This window comes from Triturus cristatus, chromosome 3_1, assembly GCF_964204655.1.
Source record: "Triturus cristatus chromosome 3_1, aTriCri1.1, whole genome shotgun sequence".
In the NCBI taxonomy this organism is placed as follows: Eukaryota; Metazoa; Chordata; class Amphibia; order Caudata; family Salamandridae; genus Triturus; species Triturus cristatus.
This window is the reverse complement of record NC_140583.1, coordinates 19,522,162-19,548,506: the sequence shown is the minus strand read 5'-3', so window position 1 is coordinate 19,548,506 and position 26,345 is coordinate 19,522,162. Positions and strand designations below refer to the sequence as shown.

General features: G+C 46.6%; 1 protein-coding gene across 4 annotated transcripts in view; it reads left to right on the top strand.

The window, feature by feature from the left end:
• Positions 1–26,345, top strand: part of LOC146859616 (uncharacterized) — a 398,593-nt gene that overhangs the window by 276,721 nt on the left and 95,527 nt on the right. For all 4 annotated transcript variants that reach the window (XM_085646633.1, XM_085646634.1, XM_085646632.1 and 1 more), the window contains 2 exons: positions 19,537–19,644; positions 22,844–23,040. In XM_085646633.1, coding sequence (XP_085502759.1) covers positions 19,537–19,644; positions 22,844–23,040 — 305 coding nt within the window. The remainder of the gene's footprint in view (positions 1–19,536; positions 19,645–22,843; positions 23,041–26,345) is intronic.

Sequence of the window (26,345 nt, the reverse complement as noted above, 5' to 3'; positions counted from 1 at the left end):
CACCACCAGGGAGACCTATAATATCAGGGTTGGGTTCTATTCCTGAGCCACTATCCACCTTTGTAGACTATTTTCTGAGGCCTTTAGTCAAGAGGATGCCTACGTATCAACAGGATACAAAAGATGTTCTACGTTTATTACCCACTGTGGAATTTGCAACGGAGAGAGATTTTCTAGTCTCCTTTGATGTAGAATCATTATATACTTCCACTCCACAGGATGAAACGTTAGACACTATTGCCTCCATTTTGAATTAAACCGATTTAGACTCTATCACTCCGGTTCACTTCATTATGACACAAGCTCATTTGGCGATGAGAGAAAATTTCTTAAACTTTGAAGAAACAGTGCATCTCCAAGTCTCAGGTACAAGCATTGGGAGTATTTTTGCGCCGAGCCTGGCGAATCTATACATCCATACATTTGAACAAAACCATGTATTGAACTCTGACAACCCCTTCCACGAGTCGATTCGACTATGGAAGCGTTATATTGACGATATTTTTGTGGTGTGGCGAGGAGATCTGGATTCAATTTCCAAGTTTTTACAGTGGCTGAACACACATAATGACTTTTTGAAATTCACGGTTGAGGCACATAAAGAATAGCCTTTCTAGATTTATCCATCTTTGTCACTCCAACAGGATTAGAAAGTGAATTATCTTGTGTTAATTTCATTTTTTAAATAGCGCTTTGCTTTTAAAATCCTAGCACTCTTCCCTACCTGTCTCTCCTTGCCGCCTGCTCCCCGTTCCACCACGGGTTCGTCCGATTGACGTGGAGGGAGCAGCGGCTGACATCTTTGGCGGGAAGGGCCAGGGGGAGGCGGAAGATATACGTCAGCAGACAGCTGACTCAGAGGCCATAACCTTATGCCTCCCACTCCTCGCAGCGGACGCGCGCAGCGGGCGCGCCAGACGCAAGCCTGTCTGCATGCATCCGTTCGGGGCCAAGGGCCATAACCCCTGCCCCTTTGCCGAAAATGATACAAAATACTCTCCTAGTCTCCTACATGAGCTTCGCAAAAGCCCAGAAGCTGATTGTATCTACTTCAAATTTGACTGCCCCATTTTTTCTTGTCCTGGCTGTAACTTCACCTGCTCTCCCTTGCACAAGAAACCGCAATTAGAGACTACTACCTTCCAACCTGATCCCTGCAAATGACTTACAGCTAGGTGCAGCACTAAAAAAGGGCAAATTAAAGAATTTAATTTTTTAAGTCTAAACTCTAGATCCCTTGCCAACTCACACCCCCAGCCAGACGCAATCTTCCTCACGGAAACATGGCTACACGATAGCTCTGGCCCTGACATTGCAGCGGCCCTACCCCCTACCTATACCATTGTCAAGAAAGACCAAGGAGATAAAATTGGTGGCGGCATCGCGATAATCTTCAAAAAAGATTATGCGTGTAAATGGGAGACACCACCTTGTGGAGGGTGTGAAGCAGGCTTTTTTAGACTTCTTCTCACTCAGCAATTTACACTAACAGGCTTCCTGGTGTACCGCCCTCCTGGCCCAGCAGGGCCTTGGGCAACAAACTTTCCTGACACCATTGCTCCTTTCTTACTTAACGCTGCCAATTTCACTATAGGGGGTGACCTAAATATTCACTTCAATGACCCTACTTGTAAGATAGGCTCCAGCTTGATTGCCGATCTTGAAGCCATGCACATACCACTCCGTAATTCAGGTCCCACGCACAGGGGCGGCCACCTGCTCGACCCCATGTTTTCTAACCTATCTAATTTTCATAGCCAAAAGGCTCTGCCTCTTCTCTGGTCTGACCACTTTTTAGTCAATTTTAGGTTAGTGCTTGACTCTCAGTCACCTGCAATTTCGCTACCCAGAATAAGGAGCAGAAATTGGAAGAAACTTGACGTTGAAGCTTTAAATCAACTGCTAGTGAACAGTGCCCCTGATTTATCACCCATTCAAATCTCCGACACAGCCTCCATCCACACCTGGTTAACGGAATCTGTGAACATCTGCCTTCCCTTATCACTTAAGAAATCAAACAATCACCGTCCACCTGCTCCTTAGTTCACTGAAAAACTAAAAAGCGAAAAAACGAAATACAAGGCTTTAGAAAGATGTTGGAGGAAGGACTTTGCCTTAGAATCCAAACAGTTCTATAAAACTGCAAAGAGAGAATATAATGCCCTGTGCAAAATAGCGCGTGCGGAATATGTGAACAATACTATCACATCAGCACAAAATAAAGCTAAACTAGTTGGGGATCTCCCAGGAGCTAACTCCCAACTGGCACCCCCACCACTCGACGAAGCACATTGGGAAATTGTGGCTAAATTCTTCGTTAAGAAAGTAGAAAAGATCTATGCTGAACTTGAGTCTTCGACTCCCACACCTAAACAGCACCCAACAAATACTTCGGACATGCCTCAATGCAACAGCCCTGTGGGGCCAGCAGTTCCGGTACCCACCAGGGAAATAACTAATTGGCAACCTTTAAACCTCTTGTCCTTCAGCTCAATCCTAAATAGTCTTAAATCAGGCTCTCCTAACGACCCACTACCAGTCAATATTCTTCAAAAACTCAACCCCCCTTCATTAGAAATCATCATGGAGCTACTTAATGCCTCACTGAGGAAGCCATTCTTCCGGCAGAATGGAAGCACGCAATGGTCCTTCCTCTCTTGAAGAAACCAAATGCGGATCCTGCGGAGCCCTCCAACTTCCGCCCAATCTCCCTCCTCCCTGCTCTCTCAAAAGTCCTGGAAAAACACGTGAATCAACAGCTCACCCAGTTCGTGGATTCCAATAACATTTTACACAAGTCCCAATCTGGCTTTAGAGCTGGCTACTCCACAGAGTCCACTCTCCTAGGAGTCACTGAAACAATACGCAGGCTTCTGGATAAAGGGGAAACGGTGGCACTCGTTCTTCTTGATCTGAGTGCCGCCTTTGACACGGTATCCCATCCCACCCTCCTTAAAGCACTCCAATCTCTGGGAATTGCTGGATCAGCATTAGAGTGGATCAAAACGTTTCTAACCGACATGACTTTTCAGGTCTTCTCCCCTTTGGCTTGCTCAAAGACCTACGCTCTTCCCCACGGAGTGCCTCAGGGATCGATACTCAGTCCCATGCTCTTTAATCTTTACGTCAGCCCCTTAGCTACCATGGCGGAAGAGGCTGGGCTGTCAATTTTCTCTTATGCTGATGACACCCAGCTTCTTTTTTCTTTATCCGCCAATGACAAATCCAGCGTCTCATCCCTACAGCTAGGGTTGCTTAAATACGCCAACTGGATGCACACTAACTGGTTAAAGCTAAACGGTGGCAAGACAGAAGTTCTGATCATGGGGAAAGATAAAAATCTTTGGGGCCCACGCCATTGGCCGCCTGAAATGGGTGTACTCCCTAAACCAGTACAAACCGCTCGCAATTTGGGCATAGTGATTGACGATCAGCTGACCATGAAACAGCAAGTAGCCAAGACCACATCCACGTGCTTCACTATTCTCAAATGGCTCCGCAAGATATTATGGATGTTGCCTAAATCTACCTAAAAAAACAGTCATCCAGGCCCTAATCACATCTAGGCTTGATTACTGCAACATCCTCTATCTAGGAGCCAATAAGGAATTAATACGCAAGCTGCAGGTTGTACAGAATTCCGCAGCTCGGCTACTCTGCCAGATACCTAAAACATCCTCGATTTCAGGCACTTTGCGTGATCTCCATTGGCTCCGGAATGAGTAACGTACTCAATTCAAGGCCTTGTGTTACATGCACAAGATCAAGCTGGGCATAGCACCACATTACCTTTGCTCCCTAGCCCAGCCTTACCTCCCGCCCGCCATCTTTGCTCCGCTTCCCAGGGCAACTACACAGTTCCCAGATTCAAGCTCTCCAGCGTGGGCGGACGCTCTTTCACGTACCTGGCCCCTGTGCTATGGAATTCACTACCTGCCCCACTCCGCCACGAAATCTGCCATAAAAGCTTCCGTCGGACTCTGAAGACCTGGTTCTTCAGCCAGTAAAACAGCTCTTCCGTTCTATTTGCATACCGTCCGTGCGCCGGGAAACCTCCGGGTAGCTGTGCGCCTTATAAATTTAATATAATAATAATAATAATAATTATACCGTAAACCAATGGCCCGTAATTCTCTTCTCAGATATGACAGTCAGCACCCGAAGTCTTTACGTGACAACCTGCCGTATGGCCAATTTCTACACGTAAGGAGGAACTGCTCTACTCCAGAAGAATACAAACAACATGCCCGCAATCTGTCACAGAAAAAAGTATCCGCAAAGATTGATTAACCCCTTCGCTTCCCCCTCCTGTGCCAAGCCTTTTTTTGGCTATTTGGGGTAGTGCGCGCTTAGGCCCCTGTAACTTTTTGACCACATAAGGTATCCACGCCAAATTTGCGTCCTTTTCTTCCAACATCATGGGGATTCTAAAGGTACTCAGGGTTTGTGGATTGTCCTAGAGGGGTCACAGAAATGAGCCAAAATACAGCAAAATTTTGGTTTTTTTCGGAAAAATGGGAAAAACGGGCTGCAAATGAAAGCATCTGGGATTTTCCCTGTAAATGTTATCAAAAAAGGGTTTGTGGGGTTGAAATCATCATTTCCCCAGATTTTCGGGGATACCAGACTTTTGTCAGAAACCCAACATTCTTTACACAGTTTTGGCATTTTTCTGGGACATAGCCGATTTTTGCTATTTTTCGTGCTTTTGACCTCCTTCCAGTTAATGGCAGAAATGGGTACAAAAGCAATAATGGATCCTGGAAAGCTATACATTTTCGGGAAGAAGACAAAGTTCTGAATTCAGCAAGGGGTCATTTGTGTAGATCCATCAAAGTTTTTTATAGAAACAAACAGTTAAATCTAGGATAAATTGAAAATTAGTTGAAAAAAACAGCCTTTTGTGTCAACGTTTTCACCTGTAACTTCTTCTAATTATGTTAGCTCTTTGAAAGCAATGCACCATTACATCCGCTGGACATTACTGGTTGTGGGGATATATAGGACTGTAGGTCCACCAAGAACCCGACGAACCCAGAGCCAAAAACTGAGCAGCAACTTGCAATGGTTTTTTATTATGTACCAGGTATATAGTAATTATTCTGTAAAAATGTGTACATGGAAAAATCGGTATGAAAGACACCTATGTATTTCTGAAATGGGAACAAAATATAGAGTTTAGAAACAGTAGATATTTGCACATTTCTGAAATTGGGAATACTCATACTAGCATGAGAATTATCAGTCATTTTTTAGACAATATCTTTCATTTGGAAGGCAGAGATGCATCGAAAGTCAATAGATAATAACAGTTCCTTTACAAATATGAATTACCCTAAGTCTCCCGATAAAAATGGTACCTCACTTGTGTGGGTAGGCATAGTGCCCACAACAGGAAACAGCGCAAAACGCAACGTGCTCACAACTCAATATCGCAGTGAAAATTTACCCTTTTTTTGCAAAGTGCCTAGCTCTAGTTTTTGAACCCTAGCTCTGCGGGCACCTTGGGAAACCTAGCAAACCTATACATTTTTGAAAACTAGACAACCAGGGGAATCCAGGATGGGGTGACTTGACTGCCTCCCACCAGGGTCTGTTACCCAGAATCCCTTGCAAACCTAAACAATTGTCAAAAAAACCACATTTTCCCCACATTTCTGTCGTGGAACGTTCCGGAATCTGCGTGGATCCACAAATTTCCACCCACCCCGCGTTCCCCAAAGTCTTACGAGAAAAACAGTACCTCAATTGTGTGGTTCAGGCCTAGTGCCCGCGACAGGAAACGGCGCAAAACGCAACGTGGTCACACCTCAATTTCACAGTGAAAAATGACCCTTTTTTGGCAAAATGACTAGCTGTAGTTTTTGAATCCTAGCTCTGCGGGCACCTTGGGAAACCTAGCAAACCTATACATTTTTGAAAACTAGACACCCAGGGGAATCCAGGATGGGGTGACTTGACTGCCTCCCACCAGGGTATGTTACCCAGAATCCCTTGCAAACCTAAAACATTGTAAAAAAAAACACATTTTCCCCACATTTCTGTCGTGGAAAGTTCCGGAATCTGCGTGGATCCACAAATTTCCACCCACCCCGCGTTCCCCAAAGTCTTACGAGAAAAACGGTACCTCACTTGTGTGGGTCGGCCTAGTGCCCGCGACTGGAAACGGCGCAAAACGCAATGTGGTCACACCTCAATTTCGCAGTGAAAAATGACCCTTTTTTGGCAAAATGACTAGCTGTAGTTTTTGAACCCTAGCTCTGCGGGCACCTTGGGAAACCTAGCATACCTATACATTTTTAAAAACTAGACACCCAGGGGAATCCAGGATGGGGTGACTTGACTGCCTCCCACCAGGGTATGTTACCCAGAATCCCTTTCAAACCTAACAAATTGTCCAAAAAAACACATTTTCCCCACATTTCTGTCGTGGAAAGTTCCGGAATCTGCGTGGATCCACAAATTTCCACCCACCCCACGTTCCCCAAAGTCTTACGAGAAAAACGGTACCTCACTTGTGTGGGTCGGCCTAGTGCCCGCGACAGGAAACGGAGCAAAACGCAATGTGGTCACACCTCAATTTCGCAGTGAAAAATGACCCTTTTTAGGCAAAATGACTAGCTGTAGTTTTTGAACCCTAGCTCTGCGGGCACCTTGGGAAACCTAGCAAACCTATACATTTTTGAAAACTAGACACCCAGGGAATCCAGGATGGGGTGACTTGACTGCCTCCCACCAGGGTCTGTTACCCAGAATCCCTTGCAAACCTAAAAAATTGTCAAAAAAAACACTTTTTACCCACATTTCTGTCGTGGAAAGTTCCGGAATCTGCGTGGATCCACAAATTTCCACCCACCTCGCGTTCCCCAAAGTCTTACGAGAAAAACGGTACCTCACTTGTGTGGGTCGGCCTAGTGCCCGCGACAGGAAACGGAGCAAAACGCAACGTGGTCACACCTCAATTTCGCAGTGAAAAATGACCCTTTTTTGGCAAAATGTCTAGCTGTATATTTTGAACCCTAGCTCTGCGGGCACCTTGGGAAACCTAGCAAACCTATACATTTTTGAAAACTATACCCCCAGGGGAATCTAGGAAGGGGTGACTTGACTGCCTCCCACCAGGGTCTGTTACCCAGAATCCCTTGCAAACCTAAACAATTGTAAAAAAAAACACATTTTCCCCACATTTCTGTCGTGGAAAGTTCCGGAATCTGCGTGGATCCACAAATTTCTACCCACCCCGCGTTCCCCAAAGTCTTACGAGAAAAACAGTACCTCACTTGTGTGGGTCGGCCTAGTGCCCGCGACAGGAAACGGAGCAAAACGCAACGTGGTCACACCTCAATTTCGCAGTGAAAAATGACCCTTTTTTGGCAAAATGACTAGCTGTAGTTTTTGAACCCTAGCTCTGCGGGCACCTTGGGAAACCTAGCAAACCTATACATTTTTGAAAACTAGACACCCAGGGGAATCCAGGATGGGGTGACTTGACTGCCTCCCACCAGGGTCTGTTACCCAGAATCCCTTGCAAACCTAAAAAAATATTTGTCCAAAAAAACACATTTTCCCCACATTTCTGTCGTGGAAAGTTCCGGAATCTGCGTGGATCCACAAATTTCCACCCACCCCGCGTTCCCCAAAGTCTTACGAGAAAAACGGTACCTCACTTGTGTGGGTCGGCCTAGTGCCCGCGACAGGAAACGGCGCAAAACGCAACGTGGTCACACCTCAATTTCACAGTGAAAAATGACCCTTTTTTGGCAAAATGACTAGCTGTAGTTTTTGAACCCTAGCTCTGCGGGCACCTTGGGAAACCTAGCAAACCTATACATTTTTTAAAACTAGATACCCAGGGGAATCCAGGATGGGGTGACTTGACTGCCTCCCACCAGGGTCTGTTACCCAGAATCCCTTGCAAACCTAAACAATTGTAAAAAAAAACACATTTTCCCCACATTTCTTTCGTGGAAAGTTCCGGAATCTGCGTGGATCCACAAATTTCCACCAACCCCGCGTTCCCCAAAGTCTTACGAGAAAAACGGTACCTCACTTGTGTGGGTCGGCCTAGTGCCCGCGACTGGAAACGGCGCAAAACGCAATGTGGTCACACCTCAATTTCGCAGTGAAAAATGACCCTTTTTTGGCAAAATGACTAGCTGTAGTTTTTGAACCCTAGCTCTGCGGGCACCTTGGGAAACCTAGCAAACCTATAAATTTTTTAAAACTAGACACCCAGGGGAATCCAGGATGGGGTGACTTGACTGCCTCCCACCAGAGTATGTTACCCAGAATCCCTTGCAAACCTAACAAATTGTCCAAAAAAACACATTTTCCCCACATTTCTGTCGTGGAAAGTTCCGGAATCTGCGTGGATCCACAAATTTCCACCCACCCCACGTTCCCCAAAGTCTTACGAGAAAAACGGTACCTCACTTGTGTGGGTCGGCCTAGTGCCCGCGACAGGAAACGGAGCAAAACGCAATGTGGTCACACCTCAATTTCGCAGTGAAAAATGACCCTTTTTAGGCAAAATGACTAGCTGTAGTTTTTGAACCCTAGCTCTGCGGGCACCTTGGGAAACCTAGCAAACCTATACATTTTTGAAAACTAGACACCCAGGGAATCCAGGATGGGGTGACTTGACTGCCTCCCACCAGGGTCTGTTACCCAGAATCCCTTGCAAACCTAAAAAATTGTCAAAAAAAACACTTTTCACCCACATTTCTGTCGTGGAAAGTTCCGGAATCTGCGTGGATCCACAAATTTCCACCCACCTCGCGTTCCCCAAAGTCTTACGAGAAAAATGGTACCTCACTTGTGTGGGTCGGCCTAGTGCCCGCGACAGGAAACGGAGCAAAACGCAACGTGGTCACACCTCAATTTCGCAGTGAAAAATGACCCTTTTTTGGCAAAATGTCTAGCTGTATATTTTGAACCCTAGCTCTGCGGGCACCTTGGGAAACCTAGCAAACCTATACATTTTTGAAAACTATACCCCCAGGGGAATCCAGGAAGGGGTGACTTGACTGCCTCCCACCAGGGTCTGTTACCCAGAATCCCTTGCAAACCTAAACAATTGTAAAAAAAAACACATTTTCCCCACATTTCTGTCGTGGAAAGTTCCGGAATCTGCGTGGATCCACAAATTTCTACCCACCCCGCGTTCCCCAAAGTCTTACAAGAAAAACGGTACGTCACTTGTGTGGGTCGGCCTAGTGCCCGCGACAGGAAACGGCACAAATCGCAACGTGGTCACACGTCAATTTCGCAGTGAAAAATGACCCTTTTTTGGCAAAATGACTAGCTGTAGTTTTTGAACCCTAGCTCTGCGGGCACCTTGGGAAACCTAGCAAACCTATACATTTTTGAAAACTAGACACCCAGGGGAATCCTGGATGGGGTGACTTTACTGCCTCCCACCAGGGTCTGTTACCCAGAATCCCTTGCAAACCTAAAAAATTGTCCAAAAAAACACATTTTCCCCACCTTTCTGTCGTGGAAAGTTCCGGAATCTGCGTGGATCCACAAATATACACCCACCTCGCGTTCCCCAAAGTCTTACGAGAAAAACGGTACCTCACTTGTGTGGGTCGGCCTAGTGCCCGCGACAGGAAACGGTGCAAAACGTAGTGAGGTAACATCAAAATTGCCTATCTCAAAACCACCTGGTTTTGCAAAGGGGGTCACTTGGGTTTTTGGCCCGGTGCATCTAGGGAAACCTACCAAACCCATACATTTCTGAAAACTAGACACCCGGGGGCTTCCAGGGAGGTATGGCTTGCGTGGATCCCCCAACGTTTCCTTACCCAGAATCCCCTGCAAACCTCAATTTTAGCTGAAAAAATCACTTTTTTCACACTTTTTTGTGTGGGAAAGTTGTGGCATCACCGGGCTCACTCAAATTTCCCACCTCCCAGCGTTCCCCTGGGTCTCCCTGTAAAAATGGTGCCTCATTTGTGTGGGAGGCCCAAGTAACCGCGACAGGCAAGGGCCCAAAACGTAGTGATGCGACATCAAAATTGCCTATCACAGGTGAGGTACTCTCATCATGGATGGTAGTCAGCATGTACACATCCCTCCTGTCCACAAATTTTACAGCTAGTAGTTCATCACTACGCAAGGAACTGCACTGCCCCCTCTGAAGTTTTTTGCAAACAAGCTCTTTCGGATAACCTTTACGGTTAGAGCGGATTGTGCCACATGCAAAAGTGTCCACTTTATGCAATCCCTTAAATAATTGCACAGCAGTATAGAAGTTATCAAGGTACAAATGGTGGCCTCTGTTAAACAGTCTTCTAGCAAGATCCCACACAATTTTCTCTGAAACTCCAAAAGTGGACGGACAACCTGGGGGGTCAATAGTAGAATCTCTACCAGTGTACACACGAAAATTAAAAACATATCCTTGCTAGGGATGTACAGCCTAAAAACCAAACGGCCCTTGAACAAGACCAAAGACTCATCAATAGATATTTCTTTCCCTGGAGTATAGATCTCAGAAAATCGATCTACAAAGTGATCAAGAACGGGCCGAATCTTAAAAAGACGGTCACAGTCAGGGTGATCTCGTGGCAACGCCATAGAATTATCAACAAAATGCAGCATACGTAGCAAAAGTAAATACCGATTACGAGTCATAACTGCAGGAAATATGGCAGTTGCCAACAAGGGGCTAGTAGACCAATATGAAGCCAAGGTTGGCTTCCTTACCACACCCATCAATAAAGTCAAACCCAAAAACTTCTTAATCTCTTCCAGATATGTGGGAGTCCACCGGGTAGCTCTAGACTGGGGCCTAAGTTTGTCGCTGTTGTCCCTCAAAAACTGTTCAGCATACAAATTTGTCTGCTCAACAATCTCACCCAAAAATACATCATCCATAAACAACTGAAAAAACTGTATAGCCAAAAAGTTTTCACAAAGCACTGTACACCCTGCATCACCGCTAAAGGCAGGCAACACCGGCTGCACCATGTTTGGATCAACCCAAAGTCCAGCACTTCCAGTAGGAAGCCTAGCAGCCTCAGACTGCAATCCAGATGCCTCTTGCACCATCGGCACAGCAGCTTCCTCCTCTAAGACAGGCACTTCATCCGCACTGAGAGTTGCTTCATCCACACCCAAGAGTACCTTCATCTGCACTGAGAGTACCTTCATCATCCGATGATTCCATGTTGAGTGAAAACTCACTGCCAGAATCTTCCCCTCCCTCCTCTCCCTCAGACGCACTGTCAGTCTCATAATCATGCTCAGAGGAAGATTCAAGAAGCATACCGACCACCTGTTGAGCAGTCATTCTACGGCTAGCCATATTGCTTACTAATAAAGGAAACTTGTCAAACAAGTCAACAACAACAAACACTTTATAAAATAAGTAATAAACAAAAAGCAACTTTATCAAAAACTCATATATACTCCAAAACAATACCACTCACTTGCCAGAGGCAGCTAAACTACTCACCACCACCTACTCTATACAGACACAGTATGGATCAACAATATCCCACTAAAAAAGAAAGAGAAAAGCAATTACACATAAGACTATGCAAAACACATCGCAAAGAATTTCATGCTCAAGCCACTAACTAAATATGCCGCCATTATGACATCACTTACAAAAAAAATCATTCAGACATTACAATATTACTCATTTGGAGTAAATGCAACAAAAAAATAATTCTTACCAAAACAATGCAACTACACAGAACTGCACAACAACCACTGTCGAAAAGCTTTAGACTAGAATAAAAAGGAGAAAAAAACTTTATTGTCACATATGCATATAATGCTCTAGACCATCACGTACTGCGCAAAATGTATTACTAGAACCTCCCACTTTCAAGAAGGAAAGATCGATGGCCCAATCCTTTACAAGCAACGCGGCGAGAATCTGGAACTGAGCCTCAGCTCCGGACCACCCCCTCCCTCTTCCCAGTCCTTCAAAACTGACCTCAAAGTTCTCCTCCTGCAAAGACACTTCCAAACTTAATTCGCCCCCTCTCTATTGTCTGAAGGAAGTCTTTACATTATAGGAAATTCTGTTCTCCATGCCCGTAGAAGTGCCTTCCCAGTGTGTACCTGTGTTTTGCGTGTCTGCCATTTATTGCACTTTTATACCTCTACTTGTACTTTGTACTCTTTTGTAAGTTGCACACATGTCACTTTTCCTCTTGTAACGTATTGTTTGCTACCTCTTGTATTTTGTTTGCTTTTGATACATGCACAATTACCACCATTGCCTCATGTAACATAACGTTTGCTCTTGTTTTCAGAGTGTCTGCCATTTATTGCAGTATTTTACCTCATGTGACATCCATTAGAGAGCTGCGTGAATAATTACCTGGTAATCCCCTCATCACAATGCAAACACCCACTCGAAATAGGTACCCAGTGAGGTCACACCATTCGCATCGCCCTAACCTGCTCAAGGTTCATGTGACCTCAGTGACAGTCACAGCGACTGGATCACTGTTGCTCTAGGGTGTGCTGCTTCGTAGGCCTGTCAGCTACACTGGAGATGAACTTCAGTATGGATTGTGGTGGACAGGCCTTCAAGGATAACCCACAATTGACACCACTACAGTACACCTGCTTGTGCTAAGACATCAAGCCTTCTAAGGTCTAGTGGGGCCTTCTACGGTCTAGCATGGGAATGTGCTTCCTCAGTATAGTGGTGTGGTGGACTGGTCATGAATGCTGAACCCGGTTCCCCAGTTCCAAATTCGACAGCTCTGGCCATAGTGCCACATCCCCACTGAACCCCATACTTGCCCACTGAGAGAAACTCGCACTGCCTTCAGCTACAACCTAATTGTGCCTGCTATAAACACTTGGATGTGGCTCAATTCAAATTATGCACTTGATAAGAGTAATATGCTGCCTAAAGAATAAAAAAAAAGCAACCACTCATAGGGAATGGAAAGTATGTGAAATGTAAGCAGAAACAACATGGTTACCTAAACGATCTCTCACTAACTATTCAGAAATCAGCGAGTGGTTTCACCTGAAAAGTTATGGACATGACTAGAGGGCCCTGAAGGGAACCGTTTCAATGTCCATTGCTTACATCCTTACAAAACGTAAGCAGTATGGTAGACCACATCCATAAACACAGAGCCATGGTGCACATTGTGTTTTCCAATTCACCCATCAACCAGGTATTGCAGTACCTCCTGGAATGGTACACTCTCCCACCCTGGAAATAACAATGCTGTTCAAAGGAAGACGAGAAAACGAAAGTAGCGCTTCACTGGCAAACTCTGTGATGCTGGTGTATTTGGATGTAAAAAAAAAACAATCTGGCCACTTTGCAACCCCTCTGTCTTACTTTATTTCGCCCCCCATGGGAACAACAATGCTGTTCAAAGGAAGACGAGAAAATGAAAGTAGCGCTTCACTGGCAAACTCTGTGATGCTGGTGTATTTGGATGTAAAAAAATCCAATCTGGCCACTTTGCAACCCCTCTGTCTTACTTTATTTTGCCCCCCCGGGAACAACAATGCTGTTCAAAGGAAGACGAGAAAACGAAAGTAGCACTTCACTGGCAAACTATGTGATGCTGGTGTATTTGGATGCAAATAAAATCAATCTGGCCACTTTGCAACCCCTATGGCTTACTTTATTTCGCACCCCACCCCCCATCCTACGCTAGCAGCACCCCTCATAGAGAAAACGAAAGCGTGCGTTTATTTTTTGGATCCATTTCACCTTCAAAGTAACTGCAATTGGAGGATCCATGCGCACGAACAAAGCGGAGCCCAAAATAAAACATTTCTACCCCCCCAACATTGTGCCCCCACCCTACCTAACCCACCGATCGCAATAATCCCCCCTCCCCAGCCCCAAAACTCACCTTTACTCTCCGACGCGCAGGAAGCAAATGGCTTCCTGCGCCTCGGAGAGCAAAGGGGAAACCTCCAATGATGTCGGCGCACCTCGCGCGCTGACGTCATTGATGACGCGGGGGAGGGGGTCGGGGGGAGGCAGGGGAAGGTCTTCCCCTGCCTTCCCAGTAAAAAAAAAAAAGATCGACCACTCACGGGGGGAGCGCCAGCGCTTCCCCTGTGGGTGGGTGCCATTACGAGCTGGACTCGTCATGGGCACAGCGCGACTGTGCTCCATGACGAGTCCAGCTCGTCATGGGCACAGAAAGGGTTAAACAGGCTTTTAAACGTGCAACTAACAACAACAGAGAGGCGCTATTGGAACATCCGGTTGAGAAACCCCCTTTGGATCGCCAAACCTTTGTTAACACCTTCAGTACCTTAACAAACGGGATTCAGAAGAGCATTAAGAAACACTGGCGACTTCTGAATAGTTGTAAAGATAAAATTCCACTCCCTTTGTTTTCAATGAAGAGGGGAACGAATTTTCGAGACAAATTGGTACACACTCGACCAAAAGAACAAAGCCCTAGACAAGTTGGAACACTGTGGGACCTACCGGCGGTTCAAGGACATCACCCCTGCGGTGTTTGTACAATCTGTCCACAGACAAGACATTCAAAATCCATAGACATTGGAACAAATAGACCGTGGGAACAAAGAACTTTCTCGAACTGTAACAGTGACAATTTGATATACTTGATAGAGTGTCCGTGCAAATGCCAGTATGTAGGTATGACAACTTGAAAAGTCAGACTAAGAATGTTAGAACACAAAAGCACTTTTAGGTGCAAAAAAACTAACACTAAATTGACAAGACATTTTGCAGAGTCTAACCACCAAGCAGATGATTTCACTTTGACGGTTTTAGAGAAGCCACACATGCCATCCCATGTGAGTGACATATCCCGATTTCTATTTATAAGAGAACAGAAGTGGGTGTTCAAAATTCATAGTGACATATCAGGCTTGAATGATGTCATACCATGGACATCCTTATAAATCACAAGTCATAATAGCTTGTGAGAGATACCGATGCCTTATAACATTAATATAATAACAGGCATTGTTACATATATACCTTTTCAGCTATGAAGAGCCTTTTTGATCAATGACTAGACGAATAGGGGAGATAATAGTTTATCTGCGGATGCATATTTATTGACTCCCCTCTATGTCTACCCAGCCACCTCAACTCGTTTTGTCATGCTACCAGTCGTGTTGTGAGAACTCTGATTAAATTTAATTAAATTAGCTAGTCATCGATCCAACGCTTATTTAAACCTCTTGAAACCACCAATGGTCGATTATTTAAGAACAGCTATGCAATGAATCTTTCACATGTCTCTTTTTTATTGATCATCGACTTGAATAATAAAGCTGAATGACTTTTAACAACTAAACGGATACACTGTGGTATCGCATGGTGAAGAACTACCGTTTCCTGATTGATAGACGTCATTTGGTAGTTCTATGAGACGTCATCAACAAGCACCGATGGCTCACACTAGGCTCCATTACCGGGCTAGAGAACTACGACGTCCATGTCAACACGCGCCATTCAGTAGTTCTAATTAGACGTCATTGAGATTCGCCGGATGTCAACGTTGTGCTTGGTTCAAATAGAACCATGAATCAAGTATGGCCACCTCCGATACGGCTCAGGGTAGAGCCAGAGGTACCGACGGAGAGGTGAGCCCCGTTTACATTGTGCTCATGCAGTTGTCAATAGACAGAGTTGGGCGAGATAAGCAAGGTAGCAGTATGGTGCTACTTGTCTCCCCCTTACTGAGTTTTTAGTTTTCTTTGCATCGTTAGCCAGATACATATGTGATTGCAGCCGAGCCACTGGCACAGACTAGTTTAATATAGATATCTAACACCTCAGACTTAAATACTATACCTTTTAAGTGGCGTTTCGAAATGCACACGCTCTAAATTCAGTCCTTTAGATGACAGTCAGAGATAGAGTAGAAGTCTCTCCCTTTTTTCAAACACCTTTAATGGTACCGTGTTTCTCACGATGACATAGCTGCGGATTAGTATCTCTGTCGATTATAGCTTAATGATTTACTACGTTTTTTAAAACATTAGTTCTTGACAAACTTTGGCCATTGGGTGGTGTCATTTAAAGAGACTCTTTCTTTTTTCACGACTAATTCCATATTAATATTGGGTATGTACACAATAAAGTTAGAGTTTTTTACAATTACACCGTAGTCATTTTTAGGTATTTTAAGTCATATCCTATCCGTGCCCATTTTTGGATTAATATGTAATTCACAAGACAGTAACTACAACGAGGGATAGAAGTAGAAGTAATTTCTTACAGTTTCCCTTGTTCTTTGTTCATAAGATTTTCAACAAACAAGAACTGGCACCATGTAGCATAATTTTATGTAGTCTGGAATGAGTGGAAGAAAGAATACTTTATCAAAAACCTCCAGTACCCATTGAATCATATGGTATAACCCCATCCAGTGTGCTACAAATATTTTTTTTAAAAATTCATAGACACCAGAAAAGATGGAAACAAGAAAGTGTAAAGTCAGTCCACAGATTAATTAAACAACTTAGCTCACTCTACACACACCCTCAATAACGGAAAAAAGTAGGTGAAAAAATGTGTAAAGGAAGAGAAAGTATCTCACGTGCGCACCACCAGAGGAGCTACTGGTTGGTTCTCAACAGCTTGCCCACGTCTATTTCATCATTGATAGCTTTCTCTTAGGAAAAACGTGAAGTGTCCAGTGCAAAGAAATACAAACACACAACAGAAGAAATGTGTATTGTGAAAACAGAAACACAAAAGATGTGCCAACAAAAACAAAGAAGGGGTTAGACTCACAAATATACTTTTTATTCTTGTTAGGAGTCTATCCCACTGTTTAAAAGCACAGCATTTTGAATACCTTGTTAATGACGGCCATTGTTGGGCCAACCAGTAGCTCCTCTGGTGGTGCGCACGTGAGATACTTTCTCTTCCTTTACACATTTTTTCACCTACTTTTTTCCGTTATTGAGGGTGTGTGTAGAGTGAGCTAAGTTGTTTAATTAATCTGTGGACTGACTTTACACTTTCTTGTTTCCATCTTTTCTGGTGTCTTTGAATTTTTTTTAAAATATTTGTAGCACACTGGATGGGGTTATACCATATGATTCAATGGGTACTGGAGGTTTTTGATAAAGTATTCTTTCTTCCACTCATTCCAGACTACATAAAATTATGCTACATGGTGCCAGTTCTTGTTTGTTGAAACTGTATTTGATTGGAGGGTGTTCTGGCACGTCTTCCCTCTGTAGCTCCTCTTTTTGATTCAAAAACTTTGTTCATAAGAAACAATTCCCCTCTTTTCTAGGGCGGGCCTCCATTTACCTGAGTAGTCACCGGGTGAGGTGAGGTTTTCTCCTTGTGCAAGACAGGTAAGCACATCGAGTTAATGAAAAGTTTGGTTGACTAATTTATAGTTATAAATTGATCTAAAATGGCGAGTAACTATTATATGAGTTGCCTCAGGAAAGTCACGTATTCACTACAGACATTGTGTTGTTTTTTCTTCTCGTTCTGTGTAGGTAATATAAGTAAACCGCTTGCATAAAGGAATGCTCACCTAGAAGGTTGTATCTTTCACTAAATTTTTCACTTTTACTGTTTCAGTAGCAATACAGATATGGTTTAAGGTCCTGAAGAAAGCCGACGACTAACAGTCAGAAAGGCTGAAACATGTCGACCATATTGTGAGACAGCCTATGTGTTCAAAGCTGTTTCTGCACCATTTTTAAACAAGGATTAGTAGGGATACCTAGAATAAAAGTTTTCTTTCCTCCAACTCATTTTTTAACTTCACCTTTATGCACTGCACACTTCTTCATTCATTTTTTTATTTACATCATTTACAAAACTCATTACCTCAAGTTAAGGTTCAACGTCAGATGAGCAAGTGATCTTTGTCTCCTCTTTCCCTCCTTGTGTGATCTTGGTGACCTGGTCGATACCCGATCCACAGATATTGCCTGTGACATGGAGGTTCAGTGGCGGGAAGGAAGGATATCCACATGATGACACTGACCAATTTTTTGGTAATTGATGGAAATCCTTCTTAGTCGCATAGGTCTCGTGTCTATTGCGCTTAGGGTTTTTATGGCTGTTTAGTTTATTGAGGCTTTTCTCTTGCAGACAGACCACCAGACTCAATTTGTTTTTGTAAAGTGTTGGACAGGGGATAGAGTCTGCTGTTGGTCTTTAAATATTCCCTAGGACCCTCCCGTATGTTAATAGTGTTAGATACTTAAGGTCCGCCCATCTGTACATCAGGTGCACGCACCTTCAGTTGGCGTACAGAGTGCTTTGTCGCTGTTGCAAACTGTAAATCAACCGTCTGGTGTGGCAGAGTCATTATTTTGTTTTTTAATATAAACAAAATCCTGCTTTGGGATTTTGTTTTTTTAAAAGAACAAATACATGTTAAATGTTCCGCGCATGGTATCCCCATTTTGACAGTACCATCCGTCAAGCTTGCAGTACATTGAGAGGAATGGCAGTTGCTGTCAATGTGGTGTTGTACGCAGGGCTGGTGGACAACTCTGAATTAAGGGACACATGCATGGAAGTTTCATTTTGCGATTATCAATTAGCAATTTTTAAGGAATCGCTATTTGATAATCGCGAAATGCAATTCAGCAAAACAAACCGCAAATGGCGATTCTCTAATTGCGATTCCTTAAGAGTCGCAAATGCAATAGGGAATCGCTATGTGCATTTGCGACTCCATGCGTTCCTATGAGCATCAAGGCCCATAGGTGGGAATGGTCATGCACTGCCTAAATTGGGATTACTTAATTGGTAATCACAAATTAGGTAATGCAGAGGCAAGGGTGCCCGGGGGCCTAAGGCCCCCCTGAATCGCCCCTAACAAAAACAGATGCACATGTAAGGCACACACATGCCCTAGAGGCAATTGTGCGCCACGTAGTTTGCACACGGTTAACATCAACTTCAAATTGATGTTAATTAGCATTTCCTAAATACACAGTTCGCATTTAGGAAAGGCTTCTTGCACGTGCATTTCGGATTCGCAAATTGCAATTCCCTGATTGCGATTCCCTAAATTGCAAATAAAAAAAACTTTCATGCATTAGAAAAGGCCATCTTACAATCGCAAACAGCCAATTTTTGCGAATCGCACTGTTTGCAAAATAGCTTGATGCATGTGTGCCTAAGTACCTTACCTCCGTGTGTCAAGCTCTAAAGCTGCGCCTTATTTTTTGTGAGTAGCGGTCCTGACTGAACATCGTGTTTGTTGTCTGTGTCCTTTTGTGTCTGAGTTTCTAACTCCTACTACCTCCGGGAGTGAGGCTCAATTTCAAACCCCTACTACCACCGGCAGTAAGGCCTCATTGCCTGAATCTGTTTGTTTGAGACTTAGATGTACAAAGTGAGTATGTTTAATTTGAGTGAAATACTTCGGAGGCCCAGGGCCCTCGGAGGGAAACAACAGGTTCCGCCCTGTAATCACTGGCCATCACAGACCTCAGAGATAATACCTCAGATGTGTGTACAACCTCTCCTCTCCCTCGAGGGTGCCTCACTGCTCCACACATTGAGTCAGGAATGTCCACCTTGTTTCACCCTCCAATTCATTCTCTCCGTAGGAAATTATGGCTTCATGGATCAGATAGCAGCGCTGCAGTGGGTCCAAAAAAATATTCAGGCCTTTGGGGGCGACCCAGCGAAGGTGACCATCTACGGCCAGAGCTCAGGTAAGAACAAGTAACCCGGACCTTACCTTATGTAAAACCTGTCCTCCCATCCCCTGCGTGCACCCCTCGCTGTGTCCACCTCACCTTCTCTGTGTCCATCTAACCTTCTCTGTGTCCACCTAACCTTCTCTGTGTCCACCTTCACCTTCTCTGTGCACACCCTCCTCTCTGTGCACCTCACCTTCTCTCTGTGCACCTCACCTTCTCTGTGTCCACCTAACCTTCTCTGTGTCCACCTAACCTTCTCTGTGTCCACCCCCTTCAGTGTTCACCTCACCTTTTCTGTATCCATCCGACGTTCTTTGTGCATACTCTCCTGTGTGCACCTCACCTTCTCTGTTGCCACCTCACCTTCTCTGTGTCCATCTCATCTTCTCTGTGTGCACCCTTCTCTGTGTCCACCTCACCTTCTCTTTGTCCACCCTCCTCTGTGTACACCTCAACTTCTCTGTGTCCACCTCCTCTGTGTCCACCTCACCTTCTCTGTGCACCCCATGTCCTCTCACCTCCTTACCTTCCTCGGGTACTCCTGCTCTGTCCCTGCCTTCTCTGTGCAGACCCAGCTCTGTACACTCTTGTCAACTAGATAAACAGAGCTCTCGGTTCATTGTCCAGCTGAGGTGCTTGCCAGCTTCTGCAGGTGTGAGTAAAATTGGTCCATTGCCCCCAAACCTGTTTTGCCTGGGCATGGAATGGATCTCTCATAACCAGCGATTCCCTGGCCCCCAAAGGACTCAAGGTACAACCACACATCGCTATCCTCAGCACCAGTGCTTACCAACAGAACAAAGCACTGATTGCCCCGTAATGAAAGAGAGGCGATAGGCTCTTGGCTGTGCCTTCCTGCAGTTCCACCTTGGTGCTGCTGGCATTGTTGACACATGGAGAGTCACGTACTGCAAGCCAGTTGATGGGTGCCACCTGAGAGACCCTCAACTAGACCACCAATGCGTCAACAACTGACATCACGGCATCAGGGGTTATGGGTGCATCACAGGGGTCTACTAGTCACCAGGGATGCTACGCACAAAGCAGTTACTCCACAGTCACATGCTCAGGCAGATAATAATGTATGTACTGCCTTCAAAAATGCAGTAACCTAATCCTGTTTGCCCACAGACTTATCACAGTGTAGCAGGCGTGATGTACGAAGGTCTGTGTGTGGTGAGTCCAGTGGAAAGGGTTGATGAGTTTGTAGGGTAAACCTTCCGTGAGCCAACATGCGTCTTTCGACCCCCCCCTTGCTTCTCTTCTGAGACTGCTCCCCTTGTCTCTCTGATCCCTCTGCCTGGGCTGCTCATTTCCACTCCCCACCTCTGCTTCTGGCTGTCTTCTCCCAGTCTCTACTGGTCTTCACCATCTCCGCTCCTGCCATGCCTGCTTCACCCGGTCTCTACTGGTCTTCGCCATCTCCGCTCCTCACATGTCTGCTCCTCCCAGTCTCTACTGGTTTTCACCATCTCCGCTCCTCACATGTCTGCTTCTCCCGGTCTCTACTGGTCTTCGCCATCTCCGCTCCTCACATGTCTGCTCCTCCCAGTCTCTACTGGTTTTCACCATCTCCGCTCCTCACATGTCTGCTTCTCCCGGTCTCTACTGGTCTTCACCATCTCTCCTCCTGCCATGTCTGCTTCTCCAGGTCTCTACTGGTCTTCCCCATCTCTGCTCGTCCTTTGTCTGCTTCTCCCGGTCTCTAGTGGTCTTCACCATCTCCGCTCCTCACATGTCTGCTTCTCCCGGTCTCTACTGGTCTTCACCATCTTCACTCCTCCCATATCTACTTCTCCCAGTCTCTACTGATCTTCACCATCTCCACTCCTCACATGTCTGCTTCTCCCGGTCTCTACTGATCTTCACCATCTTCGCTCCTCACATATCTGACTCTCCCAGTCTCTACTGGTCTTCACCATCTTCGCTCCTCCCATGTATGCTTCTCCCAGTCTCTACTGGTCTTCACCATCTCCACTCTTCATGTGTATGCTTCTCCGGGGCTCTACTGGTCTTCACCTTCTCTGCTCCTGCTATGTCTACTTCTCCCGGTCTCTACTGGTTTTCACCATCTCCGCTCCTCACATGTCTGCTTCTCCCGGTCTCTACTGGTCTTCACCATCTCCGCTCCTCACATGTCTGCTTCTCTCAGTCTCTACTGGTCTTCACCATCTTTACTCCTCCCATATCTGCTTCTCCCAGTCTCTACTGGTCTTCTCCATCTTCGCTCCTCCCATATCTGCTTCTCCCAGTCTCTACTGGTCTTCACCATCTTCGCTCCTCCCATATCTGCTTCTCCCAGTCTCTACTGGTCTTCACCATCTCCCCTCCTGCCATGTCTGCTTCTCCAGGTCTCTACTGGTCTTCCCCATCTCTGCTCATCCTTTGTCTGCTTCTCCCGGTCTCTAGTGGTCTTCACCATCTCCGCTCCTCACATGTCTGCTTCTCCCGGTCTCTACTGGTCTTCACCATCTTCACTCCTCCCATATCTACTTCTCCCAGTCTCTACTGATCTTCACCATCTCCACTCCTCACATGTCTGCTTCTCCCGGTCTCTACTGATCTTCACCATCTTCGCTCCTCCCATGTCTGCTTCTCCCAGTCTCTACTGGTCTTCACCATCTCCACTCTTCACGTGTATGCTTCTCCGGGGCTCTACTGGTCTTCACCTTCTCTGCTCCTGCTATGTCTACTTCTCCCGGTCTTCGCTCCTCACATGTCTGCTTCTCCCGGTCTTTACTGGTCTTCACCATCTTTGCTCCTCCCATATCTGCTTCTGCCAGTCTCTAGTGGTCTTCACCATCTTCGCTCCTCACATGTCTGCTTCTCCCGGTCTCTACTGGTCTTCACCATCTTCACTCCTCCCATGTCTGCTTCTCCCAGTCTCTACTGGTCTTCACCATCTTCACTCCTCCCATGTCTGCTTCTCCCAGTCTCTACTGGTCTTCACCATCTCCACTCCTCACGTGTATGCTTCTCCAAGGCTCTACTGGTCTTCACCTTCTCTGCTCCTGCCATGTCTACTTCTCCCGTTCTCTACTGACTGGTCTTCACCATTTTCGGTCCTCTCATGTCTGCTTCTCCCGGTCTCTAGTGGTCTTCACCATCTCCGCTCCTCACATATCTGCTTCTCCCAGTCTCTACTGGTCTTCCCCATGTCCGCTCTTCCTAGGTCTGCCTTCCCTTGCCTCATGCTTCCCTGTCTTTGCAGGAGGGACCTCGGTGTGGACGATGATGACGTCTCCTCTTGCGAAAGGCCTTTTCCAAGGTGCTATTGACATGAGTGGCTCATATGTGTACACCGCAACCATGGCCCAGGCGGAGAAGGATAACCAGGTCTTCTTGAAGAACACGGGCTGTAAGGATCTGCAGTGTTTGAGAGCTCTGACCCCAGACAAAATCCTAAAGGTAAAACATTATCTGTACCCTCCTCTGATCCACAGTGAGATTGCCCCTCCCCCCACCCACAAACAGGGACTGAAACTGTGGAGGTAGCCATGTGTTTCACTCCCACATACTGGTCTACTGAGTGATTCTTTGTGACCCGGCATGATGTGAGCCAGACTTGAGTAATGTAACCATGGGTGCCCTAGAGCTCAGCAAAGCGTTATGTACCACCTGAGGGGGGTGGGAAGTGGGGGAGGAGCGAGGTGGGGGACGAGGGGAGAGGGCGGTCCTGCACTGTTCTTCAGCTCAGTCCATCAACTCAAGCCCCAGATCTCCTGCTGCAGGGACCCCGGGTCAAGACCAGATAGTGTTAGTTTACTCCCAGCATTCACTCTGACGGATCGCTGAACTGTGACTTTGTAACCAGTCGGAGAAGAAGAAACCCCCTTGGGGCAGGTGGTGCTGGATAAAAGTGAAGGCAAAACACTGCAGCACTTCAGGTGCTGCCTCTTGACACTCATAAGCAATATGGGTTTACTGGAATATTCAAGGTGCAAATCACTAATTGCTAATTAAGAAGTGCAGTATTGTGGTGCACAGATTGTCATCTCACAAAGTGCCCCAACTCCCGCCATGTCGTCCTACTAACTGTTGTAGAAGGGAAAACTCCAAACCTATGACCTGAGGCAGGATAGAGGTGAGACACCAATGAGGAGGGGCCGCACTCTGCAGGATAGAGGTGGGACACCAATGAGGAGGGGCCGCATTCTGCAGGATAGAGATGGGACACCAATGAGGAGGGGCCGCATTCTGCAGGATAGATGTGAGACACCAATGAGAAGGGGCCGCACTCTGCAGGATAGAGATGGGACACCAATGAGGAGGGGCGACCTCTGCAGGATAGAGGTGGGACACCAATGAGGAGGGGTGACCTCTGCAGGATAGAGGTGGGACACCAATGAGGAGGGGCGACCTCTGCAGGATAGAGATGGGATACCAGTGAGGAGAGGCTGCCCTCTACAGGATAGAGGTGGGACACCAATGAGGAGGGGCCGCACTCTGCAGGATAGAGATGGGAAACCGATGAGGAGAGAGTCCGCACTCTGCAGGATAGAGGTGGGACTCCAATGAGGAGGGGCGACCTCTGCAGGATAGAGATGGGATACCAATGAGGAGGGGCCGCTCTCTGCAGGATAGAAGTGGGACACCGATGAGGAGGGGCCGCCCTCTGCAGGATAGAGGTGAGACACCAATGAGGAGGGGCGACCTCTGCAGGATAGAGGTGGGACACCGATGAGGAGGGGCCGCACTCTGCAGGATAGAGGTGGGACTCCAATGAGGAGAGTCTGCACTCTGCAGGATAGATGTGGGAAACCAATGAGGAGAGTCCGCACTCTGTAGGATAGAGGTGGGACACCAATGAGGAGGGGCCGCACTCTGCAGGATAGAGGTGGGACACCGATGAGGAGGGGCCGCACTCTGCAGGATAGAGGTGGGACACCAATGAGGAGGGGACGCCCTCTGCAGGATAGAGATGGGACTCCAATGACGAGGGGCCGCACTCTGCAGGATAGAGGTGGGACACCAATGAGGAGGGGATGCCATCTGCAGGACAGAGGTGGGACTCCAATGAAGAGAGTCCGCACTCTGCAGGATAGAGGTGGGACACCGATGAGGAGAGAGTCCGCACTCTGCAGGATAGAGGTGGGACTCCAATGAGGAGGGGCGACCTCTGCAGGATAGAGATGGGATACCAATGAGGAGGGGCCGCTCTCTGCAGGATAGAAGTGGGACACCGATGAGAAGGGGCCGCCCTCTGCTGGATAGAGGTGAGACACCAATGAGGAGGGGCGATGTAGGAGAGTAGGGTCTGCTATCCTATGGTCACCCCAAATTTTTGCTTTTTGCTTCACTGGTTTTTGACACATTGAGGCTGTGGGCCTGCTAATCAGACCCCCAGCCTGCTGTTCTCTCTAACTAAATTGACACTATGCACCATAGGTGCATAACCAATTGGAATTGAATCACCCTGTGAGCCCCTGTACCAGTGTACACTAGGTACCCAGGGCATTGGTGTATCTAAGGCCTACCAGGGGCTGAAGCATGTATTATGACACCCCAGGCCTGGCCTAACAAATTTGACACAACTGGCTGATCACTCAGCTGGGGTAAGTTGGTGTAACCACCTCTTATTAGGTGTAGTATACCTATACCTAACCTTAAATGGGACACATGTTAACCTATAAGTCACTCCTATGGCAATCCTGAAGGCAGAGTGCTTGGTTCCATGTGAGTTGGTGCTCTGGCATGAGCTGAGCCTGTCTGCAGTGGTCGGAACAACTTCCTTCTACCGTTTCCAGATATCGTCATACCATATACTCTTAAGTGCATTATGAACCTCGCGGTTAAATGCTATCTTTGGTTTGGCTTTATCAAAACATGTCGAGTAAGGTGTCATACGAATTGGAATACTAACCCCTCACCAATTCTGGCGACGGGGTTAGCATTCCACCCTTCTAGAGGGACACGACATGTACAGTACCTGAAACCCGGGTAAAATCAGACATAGCCTCAGCTCCACAAAATGGATGCTGCCACCACAGACACAAGTCTGCCCTCCTGCTGCTGGGGGTCCTTCCAGCTTGGGAGACGTGGACAAAGGGTTTCCTGCCAGGGGAGGTGTGTGCACCACCCCAGACAGGATTTTGTGTATTGGTCAGGTAGGGCTTGACTAGAAACAGACATGCCTGAGGCTCACAAGGAGCCTCTGTGCATATGCCAGTTCAAACCGGTCCTGGGGCACACCAGCCCCGGACCTGGGGCGAGCTGGACAAAGGATTGGGGGTGTAGCCACCCCCGTTCCTTGTCCCACCCTTAGGGAGGGACCTAGCAGGTAGTCCGGCCCCTAGAATTCGCTTAAAGGTAGGAGCTGTGTCCTAAGACTTCAGACATCCTGGAATCAACTTAACCACAAGAAGAAGACGGGAACTTCGATGCTCTGCTGAACAGAGGACAGAAGGAAATCTCCCCTATGGTCAGGGAGTGACCATCTTGCTAACGCAAGCACCAACCAGCTATTCAACGTCTGCTTTGCCGCCGCCCGAGCCCGAGCCCAGAGCCCGACAAGACCTGGACCTCCAGACCTCTCACAGCCCGATCCACAGTCCCTGCAAAGAAGGAACCCGTGGAGGCCCCGAGACACGTGGAGCCAGCCATCTTGAAAGACTGACAACAAGCTGCAAGCGCGACAACAGAGGCTCCCTCCAAGTTGTGCTTTGGGTCCTGAGAAGCCCAACATCCGAGCAGCATCTGCACCAAAGGTGAGC